At 44.5% G+C, this 21,447-nt stretch overlaps 1 protein-coding gene across 2 annotated transcripts in view; it reads right to left on the bottom strand.

Annotated features, from left to right (window-relative positions):
- The window catches only part of MAP3K15 (mitogen-activated protein kinase kinase kinase 15), a 177,641-nt gene that overhangs the window by 95,848 nt on the left and 60,346 nt on the right, over window positions 1–21,447 (bottom strand). For both annotated transcript variants that reach the window (XM_040423677.1, XM_040423678.1), the window contains exons 2-3: window positions 15,981–16,120; window positions 14,908–14,931 (exon numbers count right to left, since the gene is read on the bottom strand). In XM_040423677.1, coding sequence (XP_040279611.1) covers window positions 14,908–14,931; window positions 15,981–16,120 — 164 coding nt within the window. The remainder of the gene's footprint in view (window positions 1–14,907; window positions 14,932–15,980; window positions 16,121–21,447) is intronic.

Genomic DNA, 21,447 nt, shown 5'->3' with positions numbered 1-21,447 from the left:
TGAGGCATTATCAGTATATTGAGCTATAGACATGGATTGGTTTTCCAAGTTCATATGACCTGCCCCGATTCACTCATGTGCACTAGTATGTAGCGGCTTATATATGTTGGAAACATGTCAGTACATATCAAGGCTATGATATTTTGGCCAATCTCAACTCGCATACAGAAACAGCCCTGTCACCTACAAAGTTCTCGACTGTCTGAGGTACACAGAAAACAGTAGCAATGGCTTATCTTGTCTACTTTGCTATTACATCTCTGTCGTTACCCCCGATATTTTTTATCCATGGACTACAATCAAAGACATCGATATCCAAAAATATTTCTTGATTTTGCAAGATGCAAGATTTTCCAAATAAACCATATCCCGGAGATGAAATGCAATGTGATGTGGGAAAGCTTTTTTTTTTTTACAAAATCACTCTGCCTTGGCCACGGCTTATGAATGTTAGAGTTGGCCAAGGTTCAAATGCACAGCTTCCTTAGAGTAATTACAAGTGACCATCTATTACGCATTAAGCAAGAAAACATGCTGCTGCAAATCCTCCTAATAGACATTAATAAAGTGCTGGCGAACGTTATAAGGTCGTATTCTCACAAAAGGGCAGATCATTTCTTTTTCAAATGTCTGTTAATGAGAATTTGTCATCTGAAAATGACCTACTGTTTCAATTTAGGTTTTATGTTAAAAATTCTATTTTATTTTGCATGTCACTATCTGCATTTAAAAAAAAAATATCATAAAATCTTGACGTTTTCAATCTGGCTACTGAGCCTCATAATAAACTGACATTTCCCGTTTTGTAGAGATCAATTTACACCTAATGGGAATCGCTCAAACAAGAATAACCGCTGTGCCTAATCATATAGAATCACCACAAACAATCATGCACAGCATATAATAAATCCAACTAAATCTTTATTAGTACATATCGGAGAATAACAGATAAAATGACAGCGGCATATATACACACAGGAAAAAAGGAACCATAAAATAGGTCAAATGTTGAATATACAAACTCCTAAGTTAGTGGTACTCAGGCAAACATCTATCATGTGAACTCACAATATATATCCAGTAACAAACTCCCAGTGCAGGTCAATTATACAATAGATGAAAACGGGTATGAAATAAATAATAGTAGGACAATACAAAGTGCCATAAATACCACAAAGTCAATAAAAGGAGTATAAATTGTAATAAATAATACTGATCAGAATGGTTCACAAACCCCGACGCACGTTTCGAGTGTAGCTTCCTCAGGGGATGAACTCATCCCCTAAGGAAGCTACACGCGAGTCAGGGTTTGTGAACCATTCTGATCGTTATTCTTTATTACAGTTTATACTCCTTTTATTGTCTTTGTGGTATTTATGGCACTTTGCTCACACATACCCCATTGAGGTTACACTAGGGAGCACCCTTTTACTTTATATTTCTACTTGATCAGTACAATGTAAGAAGCCACGGCCACACTGCTGGGATGACATAGGAGAGGTGTGATGCTCCGAGTCACCATCCCTCACTCCTCACTGGTCTGAATGATAGTCTAACAAGTGATGTTAAAATGTAACTGTATTGTCGGTTGATTTTTTATATTGTGTAGGGACAGTGATGTTAAACATTTTTTGCAATATATAGGATTATTAGTTTATTGGCTCCCAATCTGTGTACGGTGCCCGCTCCTGTTGGTGTTTGGTCTGGACCTCCACCTCACAGCAGATCCATTTATGTGGCCCTTTACAAAAAGCAGTTGAGTACCTCTGGGATAGGTTAGCAATAGTTTTGCTGCTGTACGCCGTGACACGTTAGCCATGCATGCGGTTGCCAGGGGCAATGTGTCGGTATATCTTAGTTCCTTCCCTGTCTGGTGCTGGAGGGGTTAACTTCCTGGCTGGGTGTGGCCACTTGGTGTTTATATTGCCTGTGGCTGGTGTCAGTTGTCCTCCAGCCTTGGTGTGTGCTGGAGCTTGCTCTTGTCCAGCTTATTCCATCTGCCCAGTGCTTGAGGGCAGTCTTGGGGAGACTTCCTTGCACTGACGCTGATTCTTCTACTTTTTTTTGTGGAACTCCCCACCGTACAACGTGGACCCGGTGGAAAAGCAACTAGGCCAGGGCTGGGATAAGGGAGCAGGTCACCTCCTATTGCATCCCTAATTCTCGCCCTTAAGCACTGGGCAGATGGAATAAGCTGGACAAGAGCAAGCTTCCGGAACACACCAAGGCTGGAGGACAACTGACTCCAGCCTGCCAGCCGCAGGCTATATAAACACCAAGTGGCCACACTCAGCCAGGAAGTTAACCCCTCCAGCACCAGACAGGGAAGGAACTAAGATATTAGGGGCAGTGCACACACATGCAGACATACCGACACGTTGCCCCTGGCAACCGCATGCACGGCTAACGTGTCACGGCGTACAGCAACAAAAGCGTGACACCCCATCGATCAGCTGGTTGAAGGATAGGTCATCAATATTAATGTGATTAGTGATGTTAAATATTTTTGTAATGTACTTTATTAGGGAAAGAGGTTTTTTTGCTCTAAAAAAACAAACAAACAGGGTGTAAGAGCCTTCCTAGCAAAGCTTTCAGCATTGCTCAGGAGAGTACGCTGAACATGCCAGTGTATAAAATGCAGAGGTTTCCAGCTGCCTAGTCACTACCCCAGTCTCCGACTGTGCCCCATCACTGCCCATCTCCCTGCCTATCTGACTGGTTACATGTGGCATCTTCAATGCTCAGTAAAATGAAGTGAAGACAGATTCTCCTTAACAAGGCTCACAACTTTGCTAAGGAGACGCTTTAAACTGAAATGACTGCTTCACTTTAAGAGAGCATCTCTGCTGTGCTAAAGGTTCAGCCTGTGAGTCCTGTGTCCCCAAAAAATAAAAAAAAGAATTGCAATGAAATATTCACATACTAATTGTTAATAAAAAAGAAAAAAAAATGTGATGGAAGTTCTCCTTTAATAAGTGTACATAAAGATTCGGACCGCGCGTATCAGAAATATACGGTATAAAACAGATTCTTTTTTCTTCCTCCCTTCAGAAAGTTACCAAGGTCTGCAGATCTCCTGCAACTTACAAAGAAAAACAATAGGGTAGATCCGTAGGTTTAAACTGCCCTGTGGTGCACAGATTGTACTTACACGGCACTCCACCAATATCAAGCGTATCACAGATTTCCTCTGTAAACTGGTTGGTTCTCCGCATGGAAGATGCGCGCTCACACGCTGTTACACACGGCTCAACCACGGATTAAATGACAGCCTACACCTGGTGAGTCTGCTGGGATTCCCAACTTCTTTTGGTTCAGAATTTTCTGTGGATACAAGTTGCTCCCACCATAGTGAAGCTCCGATAACTCGTTTAAAAGGTTTATTAGTACATACTTACAAACATGCACTTTAAAATCGCATTAAAATCCCAGCGGAAAATCCCAAGGAAAAAGACGCTGGGATTTTAATGCGATTTTAAAGTGCATGTTTGTAAGTATGTACTAATAAACCTTTTAAACGAGTTATCGGAGCTTCACTATGGTGGGAGCAACTTGTATCCACAGAAAATTTTGAACCAAAAGCAGTTGGGAATCCCAGCAGACTCACCAGGTGTAGGCTGTAATCAAGTCCGTGGTTGAGCCGTGTGTAACAGCGTGTGAGCGCGCATCTTCCCTGCGGAGAACCAACCAGTTTACAGAGGAAATCTGTGATACGCTTGATATTGGTGGAGTGCCGTGTAAGTACAATCTGTGCACCACAGGGCAGTTTAAACCTACGGATCTACCCTATTGTTTTTCTTTGTAAGTTGCAGGAGATCTGCAGACCTTGGTAACTTTCTGAAGGGAGGAAGAAAAAAGAATCTGTTTTATACCGTATATTTCTGATACGCGCGGTCCGAATCTTTATGTACATTCTTTGAAAGTGTAATCTACCCCACAACACTTCACGGACCTGCAGCAGTTTATTGCGGACTGGTGATTAAGTATATATATATTTTTCCTTTAATAAGTGGTTGCTATCGCTATACCTAAGGACATTTCAAAGGCAAACAGTGTAAGTGAATGGATTAGAATGTCATTCACGTTATCCTGAGTCTAGAGAGTTCTCCTGGGTGATAAATGACAGCAAATAAGGCGCGACCAATATTGGATCTATTTCGGTTTATGAGATAAACATGACAAACCGTAATCGGTAAGCATACTCCCTTCAGTTCTGGGAGTGATACCAAGAGCAGAACCTTCCAAAATGTCCTTACTTATTTTCAATAAATTCTGTATCCCGTGCACTTTTCCCTGCTGTCTGCTCCTCCTCTGACCGCCCAAGACTTCTTCTCTTCTCCACGGACGTCACAGCTATGCAGGGAAGGAAACCTTGGGAGGTTATGGGAGGAGCAGACAGCGGGGAAGAGCGGCGGGCTTGGGCACTTAGAAAGGGAAAGCCCGTCCAGCTGGGCACTTAGGAGCCCTTTGTCATAGGTATAAAAGTGCTTTTATAACGTTCTGATGGCAATTGCTGGTAGTTGTGTTAGTGAAATTTACGTGACAGACACAAAAAATATATAAATTGTATGGCTGAAGACATATTTGAATAAAATGTAAACACAAGCAAGGTAGTAGCAAAGAAGGATCTGTGATATGTTTTAGGTTGTGGGCAACATCATGCGAGTACAGTACAGTAGACCCACAGTCCGTGTTATAAATCACTATGATGTCAGATGAGCCACCAGATGTTTCCCTGACTGCCCACAGGTCGTGATCTGGACAAGGTTGGGCAAACAGAACAGCAGCATCAGGTAAGAACCATACAGAGGACTCTGTTCACAAAGCTGTATTAGGCCTCCGTTCCGTTTTTCTTTGCAGATAGGATGGGGACCCATTCATTTCAATGGGTCAGCAAAAAAATGCTAGTTCATCCGTTTGTGTTCCGCGTCCGTTGTCAGTCTTTCCCGTCAGCAAAAAAAAATAAAAAAATAGTACATGTCCTACTTTTTTTTCACATCTGCGGACAAGGATAGGCATTTATTACAAGGGATCTGAGGGAAAAAGCGGATCCTCCAAAAAAAAAAAAAAGTTTTTTTCGGCGGATGCAAAAAACAACTGTCGTGTGCATGAGGCCTTAATCAGAAGCAAAATCTGCACCTTCAGGGGCTGTTCACATGGTGTCTTTTGCAAGTACAATTTGGTGCGGATTTGGCTTTTACAACTGCTCTACATATAATCAGGTTTGTAAAGATCGAGAAGGGAAGAGCCCCATCTACTGAATATCAGATCAGTAGAGGTTCATCTGAAAGTGGTACATATTTTATTGCTCATCATGTCTCCTCATTGATTCAGGCTGCAGGAGAGCAGAAGCCTGAAACAATAAAGAGGCAGGAGCTTTGTCTCAGACTAAGGGCTCGTTCACACGAACGTGTGATGCCCGTTGCCGTATTGAGGACCGCATTTGCGGATCCGCAATACACGGGCACCAATCCGTGGCCATTCCGCATCACGGATGCGGACCCATTAATTTCAATGGGTCCGCAAATCCGGATGCGGAACGGTGTGGAACGGAAGTGAACACTACGGAGTGCTTTATGGGGTTCCGTTCCGTGATTGCACACCGCAAAAAGATAAAGCAAGTTCTATCTTCTTGCGGAACGGAAAGATCGCGGACCCATTCAAGTGAATGGGTCTGCGATCCCCAGGCGCCTGCCCCACGGACGGTGCCCATGCATTGCGGACCGCAATTTGCAGTCCACAGCACGGGCTTCACACGTTCGTGTGAACGAGCCCTAAGGGTGCATTCCCACGACCATATGCGTTTTGTGGTCCGCAAAACACTGATCCTCAAAATATACGGATGACTTCCTTTTGGCGTCTGTGTTGCATCCGTTTTTCTGTGGATCTATTGTAACAATGCCTATCCTTGTCTGCAAAACAGACAAGAATAGGACATGCTCTATATTTTTTGCGGGGCTACGGATGCAGACAGCACATGGTGTGCTGTGCACATTTTTTGCGGACCCATTGAAATGAATGGGTCCTCAGTCAATACCCCCAAAAAAACGGAACGGACACGGAGACAAAATACATTTGATTGAATGTAACCCAAGTACTGTAGCCTAGGGGCACTTACCAGAACTCCGGTGTGTGCCGCGGCCTCCTTACAGTGCCATCCATTTGATAGTGGCTGTGCTTATCGCAGCTCTGAGCTGTCTCTAGGCCATGTCACCAATGAACATTGACGTCACAGAGTACCGTGTCCTCTTTTTACAGCTGATCGGCAGGGGTCTCAGAAATGGGACCCCCACCGATCTGATATTGATGATCTATCCTGAGGATAGGCCATCAATATGTAAATCCCTTTAACTTTAGTCACAAATCATTGCCCTGCCCTAACCGAACTGAGCTAAAAGTCAGCCAAGCAGCAAGATTCCAGGAAAATAGCAATTAATCATCCTCTGTAGGTACTGACCTACAAATCATTCTTGAGCTCCTGACTGAAGGGTCAGTTAAAGCCATAAATATCTCCCGTGATCATCCTTTACTTTGTATTCGGGAGGGATCCCACTGTATGCCAATACAGCGAGATATGTTTGAGCCTTTACAGACGTGCATTTCTGACGGAAGGCTAAAAGGGTGATGTGAAACCAGCCTTACTGGTATTAGTCTGTTAATAAAGTCTGAAGTAAATCTCACATTGTCAAAAATTTTATGTCCTGTCTCCATGTCCGGTTCACTATGGATTGTAGCTACAAATTGTGCTGTTCATAAATAGCTTATAAAAGGTATGACTGTAGGACTGGGTATGGAATTAGTGAACTGGACTCATGTAGACCCCCATATAAATGTGCATTAAAAAAAATTCATATACTTCAGGACCTATAGCCATCCTTTACCTTTAATTTTCACATTGCCTTAAAGGGGTATACCAGTTATTAGAAGTCATCCCCTATCCTGTGGAATAACTATTAGATCGGCGGGGGTCCTACCACTGGGACCTCCACTGATCATGACAACATGGGCCCCATACCCCCTGCAGCCCCCTGAAATGAATAGAGCAGGCGGTCGGGCATGCATGCGGCATCTCCATTCACTTCTATGGGAATACCAGAGATAGCAGAGAGCCATCATCAGAACTCCCATAGAAATAAACGGATCGGAGCATGTGCACATGGCCACTGCGTTCATTTCATGGGGAACTGCAGAGGGTACGGGTCCCGTTTTCGTGATCAGTGGAGGTCCCCCACTGATCTAATAGTTAGCCTCCATCTTGTGGATAGATGGATAGGGGATAACTTCTAACAACCGGAATACCCCTTTAAACTATGACCAACCATTGCTCTAGTTCTGAAGTTTCAATCAAGGCACAAGATCATAAACTAAAATAGAAACTTTGGTAATGTAACTTGTCAGACCTAGGCCTGGTGCACGAACGATTCTGGGACTCAGGCCGACACAGAGAGATGAGATCACTGGATTAACAGGACAGCAGAATGAGCTCGTGGCCAAGATCAGTGAAGAGACTGCTTCTCTTAGGCCCCTTTCACACTAGGTTTATGCAGATCCATCATGGATCTGCAAAAACACTTCCGTTACAATAATACAACCGCATGCGTCCGTCATGAACGGATACGGTTGTATTAGGTCTTCTATAGTCATGACGGATCCGTCTTGAACACCACTGAAAGTCAATGGAGGACGGATCCGTTTTCTATTGTGCCCGATTGTGTCAGAGAAAACTGATCCGTCCCCATTGACTTACATTGTTTGGCTCAGTTTCGTCAAGCGGGCAGCGTTTTGGTGTCCGCCTCCAGAGCAGAATGGAGACTGAACTGATGTTTGGCGAGTTCCTTGGTCTCCATGGCAGTGTTTGGTTAGTGATGCCTCTTGCTTAGGTGTTGCAGCCTCTGGGGCCTTTCAAAAAAGGTCTGTATATGTAATGACAGATCATGTGACACTTAGATTGCACACAGGTGGACATCTTTTCACAAATTATGTGGCTTCTGAAGGTACTTGTGCTTTTTATAGGCTTCCTAACAAAGGGGGTGAATACATACACACATGCCAACTGTCTGTTTTCTCTTTCTGAACAATAGTTTTATTTACCGTATTTTTCGCCCCATAAGATGCACTCCCCCCCCCCCCCCCCCCCCAAAGTGTTTTCCATTATGGCAGTGCTCATTAGTTCTGAGGTCTTATTAACATTGGGGATCTGATTGGGGCTGCGAGCTGAGGTCTGATTAATATTAGGGGTCCGACTGGTTGTCTGACCTGAGGTGTACTGAACATTTTTTTCTTATTTTCTTCCTCTAAAACCTAGGTGCGTCTTATGGGGCGAAAAATACGGGTATATATTTTTCTTATTTCACGTCACCAACTTAGACTATTGTGTTCTGATCCATCACATAGAAATTCAGATTAACAAAACATTGAACTTAACGGGGTTGTCAGAGTTATGGAAAAAACAAAACAAAGATATAGCACTGTAAATCTGATACTCAGCGATATACAACTAAGCTAAGCAAGTTTTAGGCAAAAAAAAAATATCTATTTCCTCATTTCCCTGGTTCTTTTCTGGCCCTTTGTTTACTTGCAATAAAAACAATCTCTGCCCCTCCCCCTGCACTGCTAAGGGAGGGAATACAAGAGCTGCCCTGAGTGACATGTCTGCCTGCTGGGAGACTCTGCAGCATGTTGTATGTGTAGGACTACAAGTCCCAGCTGTATAATGACACTGCTAAGGGAGTGGCTACAAGAGCTGCCCTGAGTGACATGTCTGCCTGCTTGGAGACTCAGCAGCATGTTGTATGTGTAGAACTACAAGTCCCAGCTGTATAATGACACTGCTAAGGGAGTGAATACAAGAGCTGCCCTGAGTGACATGTCTGCCTGCTGGGAGACTCAGCAGCATGTTGTATGTGTAGGACTACAAGTCCTAGCTGTACAATGACACTACACACAGGATCTTCCCCCTACCTGCAATGCTCTGCAGAACTTCTCTTTCAGCTCCCTGTGCCCAGCATTTTTCTCCTCACTGGCTGCAGCTACACAGTAAACACTACAGTCTGTGCAGCTGAAGGATTTAAGAATCCTGGGAGAGAGCAATAAGCAGCAGCCGGCAGTGCAGGGGGGCGTGACTAGCACAGTAGTCTGGTGTACAGATCTCTCAGGCTTGTGCACAAACATTATCAGATCAGGGAGAGAAGCTGACATCACAGGTCATGTGACCCTCATATCTGATATCTGAGAAACCAGCCACTGGAGATAAATTGAGTTAATTGGAAAGCGGTTACATTTGCCTAGTTAGAAATATAGAAAGATAAAGAAAAATTAACTCAGACAACATGCACACGACCGTTTCCCTTCCCCCCCCCCCTACCCGTTTATGGATGTTTTTTGAGTTCCGTATACGGAACCATTCATTTCGATGGGTCCGCAAAAAAAACGGAATGTACTCCGTATGCATTCAGTTTCCGTATTTCCGTTCCGTTGAAAGATAGAACATGTCCTATTATTGCCCGCAAATCACGTTCCATGGCTTTATTCAAGTCAATGGGTCTGCAAAAAAAAAAAAAACACATACGGAAATGCATCCGTATGCCTTCCGTATCCATTCCGTTTTTGCGGAACCATCTATTGAAAAATGTTATGCCCAACCCAATTTTTTTCTATGTAATTATTGTATACTGTATATGCCATACGGAAGAGAAACGGAAACACAATGGAAACAAAAAACGGAACGGATCCGTGAAAAACGGACCACAAAACACTGAAAAAGCCATACGGTAGTGTGCAATAGGCCTAAGGCCTCATGCACACGACCGTTGTGTGCATCCGCGGCCGTTGTTCCGTTTTCCGTTTTTTTTTTTTTCGCTGACCCATTGACTTTCAATGGGTCCGTGGAAAAAAAAAAAAAAAATATCGGAAAATGCACCGTTTTGCAGCCGCATCCGTGATCCGCGTTTCCTGTCCGTCAAAAAAATAGGACCTGTCCTATTTTTTTGACGGACAACGGTTCACGGACCCATTCAAGTCAATGGGTCCGTGAAAAAAACACGGATGCACACAAGATTGCCATCCGCGTCCGTCATCCTTGTCCGTAGGCTACTTTCACACAGACGGATCCTCTAATCAGTCTACATAAAAGCTTTTTAGATCCGATTTTTCACTTCGTGAAAACTCAGATCCGACAGTATATTCTAACACAGAGGCGTTCCCATGGTGATGGGGACGCTTCAGGTTAGAATATACTAAAAGAACTGTGTACATGACTGCCCCCTGCTGCCTGGCAGGTGCTGCCAGGCAGCAGGGGGCAGACCCCCCCCACCCTCCCCCCCCCTGTATTTAACACATTGGTGGCCGCACTGATCACCAATGTGTTAAATACAAGGGAGGGAGGGAGGGGGGGGCGGCCGCACTAGCCACCAATGAATTAAATACAGGGGAGAGAGGGGGGGCCGCACTGTCCACCAATGAGTTAAATACAGGGGGGGAGGGAGGGGGGGGGTTTGCCCCCTGCTGCCTGGCAGCACCTGCCAGGCAGCAGGGGGCAGTCATGTACACAGTTCTTTTAGTATATTCTAACCTGAAGCGTCCCCATCACCATGGGAACGCCTCTGTGTTAGAATATACTGTCGGATCTAAGTTTCACGATCTAACTCAAATCCGATGGTATATTCTAACAGAGAGGCGTTCCCATGGTGATGGGGACGCTTCAAGTTAAAATATACCATCGGATTGGAGAAAACTCAGATCCGATGGTATAATAGGGACTCCTGACTTTACATTGAAAGTCAATGGGGACGGATCCGTTTGCAATTGCACCATATTGTGTCAACGTCAAATGGATCCGTCCCCATTGACTTGCATTGTAAGTCAGGACTGATCCGTTTGGCTCCGCATGGCCAGGCGGACACCAAAACGACATTTTTTTCATGTCCGTGGATCCTCCAAAAATCAAGCAAGACCCACGGACGAAAAAACGGTCACGGAACAACGGAAATCCGTTTTGCGGACCGCAAAAAAAAAACGTCTGTGTGCATGAGGCCTTAGGCTGTAATTTAACAAAACACATAAAAAGTCAAGGGGGGTGAATACTTTTGCAAGGCACTAAGTATGAATCTTCTGTTTCAGGGGCCTTGTTAAAAGTTGTTTTTAAAGGAAAAGTGCCAACATTAACTTCCTGCCTCCTATTCATAAATGAGCGCTTTCCTTCACTGCAGAGGACTAGTTACTGCCTATTTTTTCCACATAATTTGTCCCCAAGAGGTTACTGAAAGACCTTTGGGGACAGACTTTCTTTTGGCACTATTTCCACTGTAACTGGGGCATCCAAAGGAGTCCCAATTACAGGGGAAACCAGCCTACTGGGGGGCTTTGTACAAGGCAGAGCTGATCAGGGTCTCTGCCCCAAGCCTGGTCCACCCTGCATAGCGCTCACCTACCTGAGGAGAAGGCAGAAGCCCTGATACACTGCTTCTGCTTTCTCCTCGTGTCCCGTGCTGTCTGACAGTCGAGGACCCGTCCTGCTCCAGTGCAGGGGCAGGAGCTGTAATGATCCATCATGTGGCGCTGCGGGCAGAAACACAGTTCATCTCCCGATCAGCTGTGTTTCTGTCCAGGAGGACTGGGCTGCAAACCCTGGCTCTGGGGGACACATGAGTCCCATGGGCCGCGGGTTGTGCACCGCTGCTATATAGGGTTTAAAGGATGAATGCCAGGGGACTGCCAGGATAACGCTGTTAGGTTTACCCAAAGTCAAACTGGTTGGTTGACATAGTGGTTCCACATGTGGCACCATTTCTTTTTCTGGCACACTGTGTGCTATACAGAACTCCTGTCCTCAGAGAAAGAAGGAGATTTACAGCTTCCAGCATCAATTCCTGACTGTTATACTAATGATTTGCTTTATCTGTATTAGTTACCTGTTTATTTTTCCTAAATCTTAATTTTTCCATATCTTGGGATAACACTTTGGGGCTTTGGAACTAATTACTATATTTCCATAGACTTATGAACTCTAGTTGCAATGGCTTCAATTCACAATGGCTGTCCTGGAACCAATTAATTATGTAACTTGAGGGACCACTGTACTCACAGTTTAGACAGGTCTGATAAAACACCACCAAAATGCCTCAGCTCCTTAAAGCTCAGGAATATGTATGATAAAAGCAGGAATTCGTTTTGATGCTACAGGTAATAATGAATTCCATAGCTTTCAACTCATTCTAATTAAACATTCATGTGAACCAAGGGCTCTTACTGAGATGTACACAGACCAACAGGTTAAAGGCTTTCCAGAACTTTAATACCAATCATTATCATTATTAATAAGCTATCAGATCGGTGGAGGATCAAATACACCACCGATTTGCTGATTGAGGAGGCTTCGATTAGCGCTGCGTCCCCCTTCATTATATTCAAGTGAATTGGACTGGCCTGCCAAACCAGGCATAGCCACTACAAATATTCAGAGCTGTGCACGGTCAGTTGGGGGTTTCCAGAGTCAGATCCTTACTGATCTGATACTGATGGTCTATCTAAAAGGACAGGTCATCAACATCAAAGTCCTGAAAACCCCCCTTTTTTTTTTCGCCTATAGAAGCATTATTTTCTAGGATACAAAGTAAGGTAAATCAACCAGATGAACAAATATCATAATTAAAAGTTGTCTGAATCAAAATTTTACATTAATGTACAGTTGCAAGAAAAAGTATGTGAACCCTTTGGAATGATATGGATTTCTGCACAAATTGGTCATAAAATGTGATCTGATCTTCATCTAAGTCACAACAATAGACAATCACAGTCTGCTTAAACTAATAACACACAAAGAATTAAATGTTACCATGTTTTTATTGAACACACAATGTAAACATTCACAGTGCAGGTGGAAAAAGTATGTGAACCCTTGGATTTAACAACTGGTTGAACCTCCTTTGGCAGCAATAACTTCAACCAAACGTTTCCTGTAGTTGCAGATCAGACATGCACAACGGTTAGGAGTAATTCTTGACCATTCCACATTACAGAACTGTTTTAGTTCAGCAATATTCTTGGGATGTCTGGTGTGAATCGCTTTCTTGAGGTCATGCCACAGTATCTCAATTGGGTTGAGGTCAGGACTCTGACTGGGCCACTCCAGAAGGCGTATTTTCTTCTGTTTAAGCCATTATGTTGTTGATTTACTTCCATGCTTTAGGTCATTGTCCTGTTGCAGCACCCATCTTCTGTTGAGCTTCAGCTGGTGGACAGATTATCTTAAGTTCTCCTGCAAAATGTCTTGATAAACTTAGAAATTAATTTTTCCTTCGATGATAGAAATCCGTCCAGGCCCTGATGCAGCAAAGCAGACCCAAACCATGATGCTCCCACCACCATACTTCAAAGTTGGGATGAGGTTTTGATGTTGGTGTGCTGAGCCTTTTTTTCTCCACACATAGTGTTGTGTGTTTCTTCCAAACAACTCAACTTTGGTTTCATCTGTCCACAGAATATTTTGCCAGTACTGCTGTGGAACATCCAGGTGCTCTTGTGCAAACTGTAAATGTGCAGCAATGTTTTTTTTGGACAGCAGTGGCTTCCTCTGTGGTATCCTTCCATGAAATTAATTCTTGTTTAGTGTTTTACGCATCGTAGATTCGCTAACAGGGATGTTAGCATATGCCAGAGACTTTTGTAAGTCTTTAGCTGACACTCTAGGATTCTTCCTTACCTCATTGAGCTGTCTACACTGTGCTCTTGCAGTCATCTTTACAGGACAGCCACTCCTAGGGAGAGTAGCAGCAGTGCTGAACCTTCTCCATTTATAGACAATTTGTCTTACCGTGGACTGATGAACAGCAAGGCTTTTGGAGATACTTTTATAACCCTTTCCAGCTTTATGCAAGTCAACAATTCTTAAATCGTAGGTCTTCTGAGAGCTCTTTTGTGCAAGGCATCATTCACATCAAGCAATGCTTCTTGTGAAAAGCAAACCCAGAACTGGTGTGTGTTTTTATAGGGCAGGGCAGCTGTAACCAACACCTCCAATCTCATCTCATTGATTGGACTCCAGTTGGCTGACACCTCACTCCAATTAGCTCTTTGAGATGTCATTAGTCTAGGGGCTCGCATACTTTTTCCACCTGCACTGTGAATGTTTACATGGTGTGTTCAATAAAAACATGGTAACATTTAATTCTTTGGGTGTTATTAGTTTAGGCAGACTGTGACTGTCTATTGTTGTGACTTAGATGAAGATCAGATTACATTTTATGACCAATTTGTGCAGAAATCCATATAATTCCAAAGGGTTCACATACTTTTTCTTGCAACTGTATAATAATTTTTGTACTCGTTTCTGCCATACATGGTAAAAAACAAATATACTGCATTTTTTGTTTTATAAGATGCACTATTTTCCCTCAAAACATGCAGGAAAAATGGCAGTGAATCTTATAAAGCGAATACTAATAAGTGCTCCATTATGCGAGCGCTCATTAATACAGTAGGAATAGGGAGTATAGAGCTGCTAGCGCTGGTAATACTCACCGCTCCCTGGGCTTCTTCAAATGCTGCACTGTGCAACACCAAGCCACAGTGCAGAGCAGCAGGAAGAGCCCTGGATATCCCAAGTGGCATCGCCGTCCGGAGCAGGCGTGGTAAGTTGTTTTACTTATTTTTTGTCTGATCTGAGGTCTGATGAAGATTGGGGGTCTGATCTGAGGTCTGATGAAGATTGGGGGTCTGATCTGAGGTCTGATGAAGATTGGGGGTCTGATCTGAGGTCTGATGAAGATTGGGGGTCTGATCTGAGGTCTGATGAAAATTTTTTTTTTTTTTTGTATTTCCTTCCTCTAAAACCTCTTATGGTCAGGTGCATCTTATAGAGCGAAAAATGAGGAATTGTGAACAAAAATATGAAAACATTTTCATACTCACAGTGTTCTTCTGAGCCACCATATCCTAAAAAGGGAAACAATAATTCAGATAAAATCAGTAGCCAACAGATTTATTAGAAATGTACAGATGCAAAATTTAATGTAGCAAATCTGGCAAAATCTCTCAGCGATAATAACAAAACTATAATGTAAATAGTGTTAAAAGGGTTGTCTGACTTGCCCAAAAAAATTACTGACTGTTGAGAATTTGCTGATTAGAAAAAAATAAAAATAGAAAAACCATGCCTTAATAAAGCCACTGTGTTGCAGCACCAAGGGTCCTATCTCCAGCAGACTGGAAGCGATGACGTCCAATCCATAGTCACGTGGACCTCTGCAGCCATTTACTGGCTTCAGTAGTGATATGTTCGCAAATGGCAGGTGACTGCAGAGACTCACGTGCCATATGGTGACACATCACTGCTGAGGCCAGAGTACAGGACATCATCACTTCTGGTCCATCAGCAGGGCCTGGAATCTCGACGTAAGAAAGGAGAAGCTTTCAATAGGTGCATTTATCCTTTTTTTTTTTTCTTAAGCAGTCATTTAACCAAAGCTAAAGTGGAGCTCACGTGTTAGGCTACTTTCACACTAGCGTTTTGGCTTTCTGTTTGTGAGATCAGTCATGGGCTCTCATAAGCAGTCCAAAACGGGTCCGTTTTGCCCTAATGCATTTTGAATGGTAAAGGATCCATTAGAATGCATTAGTTTGCCTCTGATCCGTCTCCGATTGATGAAACTGAGCCAAACGGATCCATCCTGGCACACAATGTAAGTCAAAGGGGACGGATTAGTTTTCTCTGACACAATAGAAAACTGATCCACCTTTGCTATGTTACAGATAATACAAATAGATCCGTTCATGACGGATGCATGCAGTTGTATTATTGTAACGGATTCATTTTTGCAGATCCATGACGGATCCGCCCAAAACGCAAGTGTGAAAGTGGCCTTAATTTTGCTCTAGATCTTACCACTATTTTTCCTGCTGTAACTTATTTATTTTTTTAAATATAAGAATAAAGCAACTAATCCGGGTTCAAAAATGGACAGAACGATAGTTGCAAGATTTACCTTAAGGGATAATGATGTATCAGGGTCTGTATCGTGATAGAGAATAACGTTATTTGCCATGTCGAAACTTTCTCGTACCCCAAGGTGGTAGAAAAGAGAAGGCTGTCTTCCCACATCACTCATGTCCACAACAGCGACATCTGCAACAGGAAGAAGTTTTATCATCATCATTTGTCCGTTTCCATTGCCATTACTACCCGACTACTGACTTCTGGTAGTTTTGACACAAAAATAGTGTCATCTGAATGTTTGTGAAGGTTTTCATTCATTCAGGGCGTGGTAGATCAGTAGTAATAAATCAGAGCCACTGGATCGTACCTTCTCTTAAAGAACTAGTTATACATCTAGCGTCTCAATTCTAACTGAGAAAGCCAGTGGCATGGCAAGCGAAACGTCTTACAGAAAGTCCAGTTGCTTTGATTTATTAGCAATGATCTAGCTTAATTTGAAGCATTATTCTTGGTGTCATAATATTACCAGAACCCCAATGAAGTCCATTTAAAGGGGAAACATCCTCTATCACAAAACGTCTGCTGAAGTGATCAGCTGGTCGCCCTGGGACCGTCCCAGCAAATAGCCAACCAGCTAGGCATTTCCCCTACAGTGACTGCTGTACGGCTGATGTAGTGTTAAACAGTAATATCCAGCCATGTAATACTGTATAAGGATGTCTCAGGTCTTGCTGAACAGTAGTGCCTCATACAGAGTGACACTCCACCCTTGCTCACAGTTGGAGATCCCACTTTATGATGTCTACATACCTTAATGGAAAACTGTCATATTTATTTATCTTTTGCTAAAGTGTAGGGCAAGTGATAGGTAACAATTTTGCAATAGACTTTATTTAGCCAAAACGTTTATTTTTGGGTAGAAAACTGGGGCTGAAATGGTCCTTAGCAGCACTCTTCAAAAGAGCGCTGCTAAGGGCCATCCGTCCATTAGAAAAGACGGGCTGTGCAGACACTGTGCTTCTGAAGCGTGCTTCCCTGGGAGACAGAAGGCTGGGCACAGGAGTCTTAGGAGTTAAAATTACATTTATATTCCTCCTTTCTATGCAATCTAATGCTCCGTTACATTCACTGACCTGCGATCCCTGTGATAAGAATTCATGTAGCAGCCACCGGAAGTAGAAGCACTGTGCGCAGTGAGCCGGCTGCTGCTAAGGGCCATTTCAGCCCCAGTTTTCTACAAAAAATAAATGTTTTGGCTAAATAAAGTCTATTGCAAAATTGTTACCTATCACTTGCCCTACACTTTAGCAAAAAAATAAATAAATATGACAGTTATCCTTTAATGAAAATGTATGGACTTCGGTTATCTTGAAGTCAGTGGGGTCTGTAATTGTCCATTTGGATGTCTGACAACAGGTCAGTTATTGCAAGTATGATGCTAGTGTGAACAGTGCTTTAATCCCTTGCTCCTTCTGTCATATTGCTTATACTAAATAAGTGTCACAGTCATTCAGGCACTATAGTTATAGGGAATCACAGGGTGCATGGATGCCAGCCAGATAAGTGAGATTATTGAAAATGAACAGATGAATGGGAGCAGTGCTGCAGTAACCAACTCCGTCCACTACGCAGTGATTGGCGCTGTTCCAGCACCAGAGTTACTGCAGAACAGCTTATCCTAAGGGGTGGCGGGATTCAGTCCCTGAGTGATCTGATATTGATAACCTATCCTAAAGATGGGCCACCAATATAAAGATTCCCTAGTCAATGATGCATCTATGGCTGAGAACTACGGAGCTAAAAGCTTTTTGGGCAAGTTCACCAAAACTTGCATCTTCTGCCCGTTATCGGTCCTTGGGTTCTTTAAAGGAACAGTAGTAGAAAATGCCCGTAGATCTGCTTCTACAGAAAACTACATTCGTGACTGCATTGTTTTATTCTAGCGTTCATAGTCTTATAGATACATTTCCTCTGAGAACACAAGTCAATAAAACTTCCCAACAAATCTTACAGACAGCCTGGGAAATGTTCTGATACAAAAGAATGTTAACTAGAGCTGAGAGGTAGGATTTATAGCTGTACTAGGCCATCATATGAAGCACATCTGTACAGAGCAATGACTGTGGGTCGTGGAGCGCTAGGATAGGTCACCAGTATCAGATCCGCAGGGGTCCGACTCTCGATACCCTGACAATCGGCTGTTTGAGGAGGCCGCTGCACTATATAACTGCAAAACTTGTAGCGGCAGTGTAATTACAACTGCTCGTCCCATTCAAGCGAACAGGAAAAGCAGCTGTAGTTCCACTGCACCACTGCGACAAGTTAGATACAGCTGTTTGAAGAGGACGCATTGCTCGTCTGAGCACCGCAGCCTGTTTAAACAGCTGATCTGCGGGTTGACATGAGTCGGACCGCTACCAACCTGATATTAAGGACCTATCCTGAGGATAAGTCATCAATATACTAGCACTGCACAACCCCTTTAAGTCCACATTAAAGAACACCTGTCAATCCGATTAAACCAGACATATTGCCTGGTAGGGTTAATCCTGCTGATTAAAATGATACCTGTCTTGTGAGAATCAGGTGTAGCATTCCCAAGAGGAAAAGATTCTTGTTCTTTATGCAAATCAGAGCTTCAGTGCACCGAGCGGTGTGGCCAGCACTGGAAAGCTGAGGCGCTGAGGTGCAATGATGGCCACGGCATAGTATGGGGGTTTCTAGATCCAAAAGGTTGTCAGGAGTGTAAAATATGTCCTGACAATTGCAGCAAAACAGCAGCAGCTACTTCTACAGTCCCAGCCCCAGAACCATGTTCACACACTGAGGATTCTGTCAGGACTTAGGACTCATGCACACGACCGTTGCTGTTTTGCGGTCCGCTTTTCACGGATCCGTTGTTCCGTATCTGAGTTGTTTTTTTTCTCCGATTTAAGTTCTTTTCCGTTTTGTTATTGCACAAAACATATCCGTATGGTTTCCGTATGCGATAAGTTTTTTGCAGATCATATACAGAAACAGTAACTTATTAATCACCAAACACGAGCAATATGGGCTGGGCATAGCATTTCTACAGTATGGATCCGCAAAATACAGATGACAAACGGATGTGTTCCGTATTTTTTGTGGTCCCATTGACTTGAATGGGGCCTCGGACTGCGATTTTCGGACAATAAGGCCTCATGCACACGACCGTTGTGTGCATCTGTGGCCGTTGTGCCGTTTTCCTTCGCAGACCCATTGACTTTCAATGGGTCCGTGGAAAAATCGGAAAATGCACCGTTTTGCAGCCGAGACCGTGATCCCTGTATCCTGTCCGTCAAAAAAATACGACCTGTCCTATTTTTTTGACGGACAACGGTTCACGGACCCATTCAAGTCAATGGGTCCGTGAAAGAACACGGACGCACACAAGATTGGCATCCGTGTCCGTGATCCGTAGGTTACTTTTATACAGACGGATCCGAAGATCCGTCTGCATAAAAGCTTTTTCAGAGCTGAGTTTTCACTTCGTGAAAACTCAGAACCGACAGTATATTCTAACACAGAGGCGTTCCCATGGTGATGGGGACGCTTCAGGTTAGAATATACTAAAAGAACTGTGTACATGACTGCCCCCCCCCCCTGTAGTTAACACATTGGTGGCCAGTGTGGCCGGCCCCCCCCCCCTCCCTCCCCTGTAGTTAACTCATTGGTGGCCAGTGCGCCCCCCCCTCCCCTGTAGTTAACTCATTGGTGGCCAGTGCGCCCCCCCCCCCTCCCCTGTAGTTAACTCGTTGGTGGCCAGTGCGGCCGGCCCCCCTCCCTCCCCTGTAGTTAACTCGTTGGTGGCCAGTGCGGCCGGCCCCCCCCCTCCACTGTAGTTAACTCATTGGTGGCCAGTGCGCCCCCCCTCCCCTGTAGTTAACTCATTGGTGGCCAGTGCGGCCGGCCCCCCTCCCTCCCCTGTAGTTAACTCGTTGGTGGCCAGTGCAGCCGGCCCCCCTCCCTCCCCTGTAGTTAACTCGTTGGTGGCCAGTGGGCCCTCCCTCCCCTGTAGTTAACTCGTTGGTGGCCAGTGGGCCTTCTCCCCTCCCTCCCCCTCCTAATTAAAATCTCCCCCCCCTATCATTGGTGGCAGCGGAGAGTACCGATCGGAGTCCCAGTTTAATCGCTGGGGCTCCGATCGGTAACCATGGCAACCAGGACGCTACTGCAGTCCCGGTTGCCATGGTTACTTAGCAATTTGTAGAACCATTATACTTACCTGCGAGCTGCGATGTCTGAGTCCGGCCGGAGCTCCTCCTACTGGTAAGTGACAGGTCATGTCACTTACCAGTAGGAGGAGCTCCCGGCCGGACGCAGACATCGCAGCTCGCAGGTAAGTATAATGGTTCTACAAATTGCTAAGTAACCATGGCAACCGGGACTGCAGTAGCGTCCTGGTTGCCATGGTTACCGATCGGAGCCCCAGCGATTAAACTGGGACTCCGATCGGTACTCTCCGCTGCCACCAATGATAGGGGGGGAGATTTTAATTAGGAGGGGGAGGGAGGGGAGAAGGCCCACTGGCCACCAACGAGTTAACTACAGGGGAGGGGGGGGGGGGCCTACTGGCCACCAACGAGTTAACTACAGGGGAGGGAGGGGGGCCGGCCGCACTGGCCACCAATGAGTTAACTACAGGGGAGGGGGGGGCGCACTGGCCACCAATGAGTTAACTACAGGGGAGGGGGGGGCCGGCCGCACTCGCCACCAATGTGTTAACTACAGGGGGAGGCTGCCCCCTGCTGCCTGGCAGCACCTGCCAGGCAGCAGGGGGCAGTCATGTACACAGTTCTTTTAGTATATTCTAACCTAAAGAGTCCCCATCACCATGAGTTTCACGATGTAACTCAAATCCGACGTTATATTCGAACATAGAGGCGTTCCCATGGTGATGGGGACGCTTCAAGTTAAAATATACCATCGGATTGGAGAAAACTCCGATCCGATGGTATATTACGGTAACTCCTGACTTTACATTGAAAGTCAATGGGGGACGGATCCGTTTGAAATTGCACCATACTGTGTCAACGTCAAACGGATCCGTCCCCATTGACTTGCATTGTAATTCAGGACGGATCCGTTTGGCTCCGCACGGCCAGGCGGACACCAAAACTACTTTTTTTTCATGTCCGTGGATCCTCCAAAAATCAAGGAAGATCCACGGACGAAAAAACTGTCACGGATCACGGAAAAACGGAACCCGTTTTTGCGGACCGCAAAAAAATACGGTCGTGTGCATGAGGCCTAATAGGACTTGCACTACTTTTTTGCGGACCGGCCATGCGGACAAACGGAAAACTGAATGCACACAGTAACTTCTGTATTTTCTACAGCACCATTGAAGTGAATGGTTCCGCATACGGTCCGTAAAAAAACTGGAAAGGAAGCGGTAAGAAAATACATTTGTGTGCATGAGCCCTTAGGCACAGATTCTGCTGGAAATGCATATAAAGAGGGCAATTTATTTCCCAATGACATGCTCCAGGAAA

Source organism: Bufo bufo, chromosome 3, assembly GCF_905171765.1.
Source record: "Bufo bufo chromosome 3, aBufBuf1.1, whole genome shotgun sequence".
NCBI classification, from domain to species: domain Eukaryota; kingdom Metazoa; phylum Chordata; class Amphibia; order Anura; family Bufonidae; genus Bufo; species Bufo bufo.
Note: the sequence above shows the minus strand (reverse complement) of the source record. Positions and strands in the feature narration are given on the sequence as shown.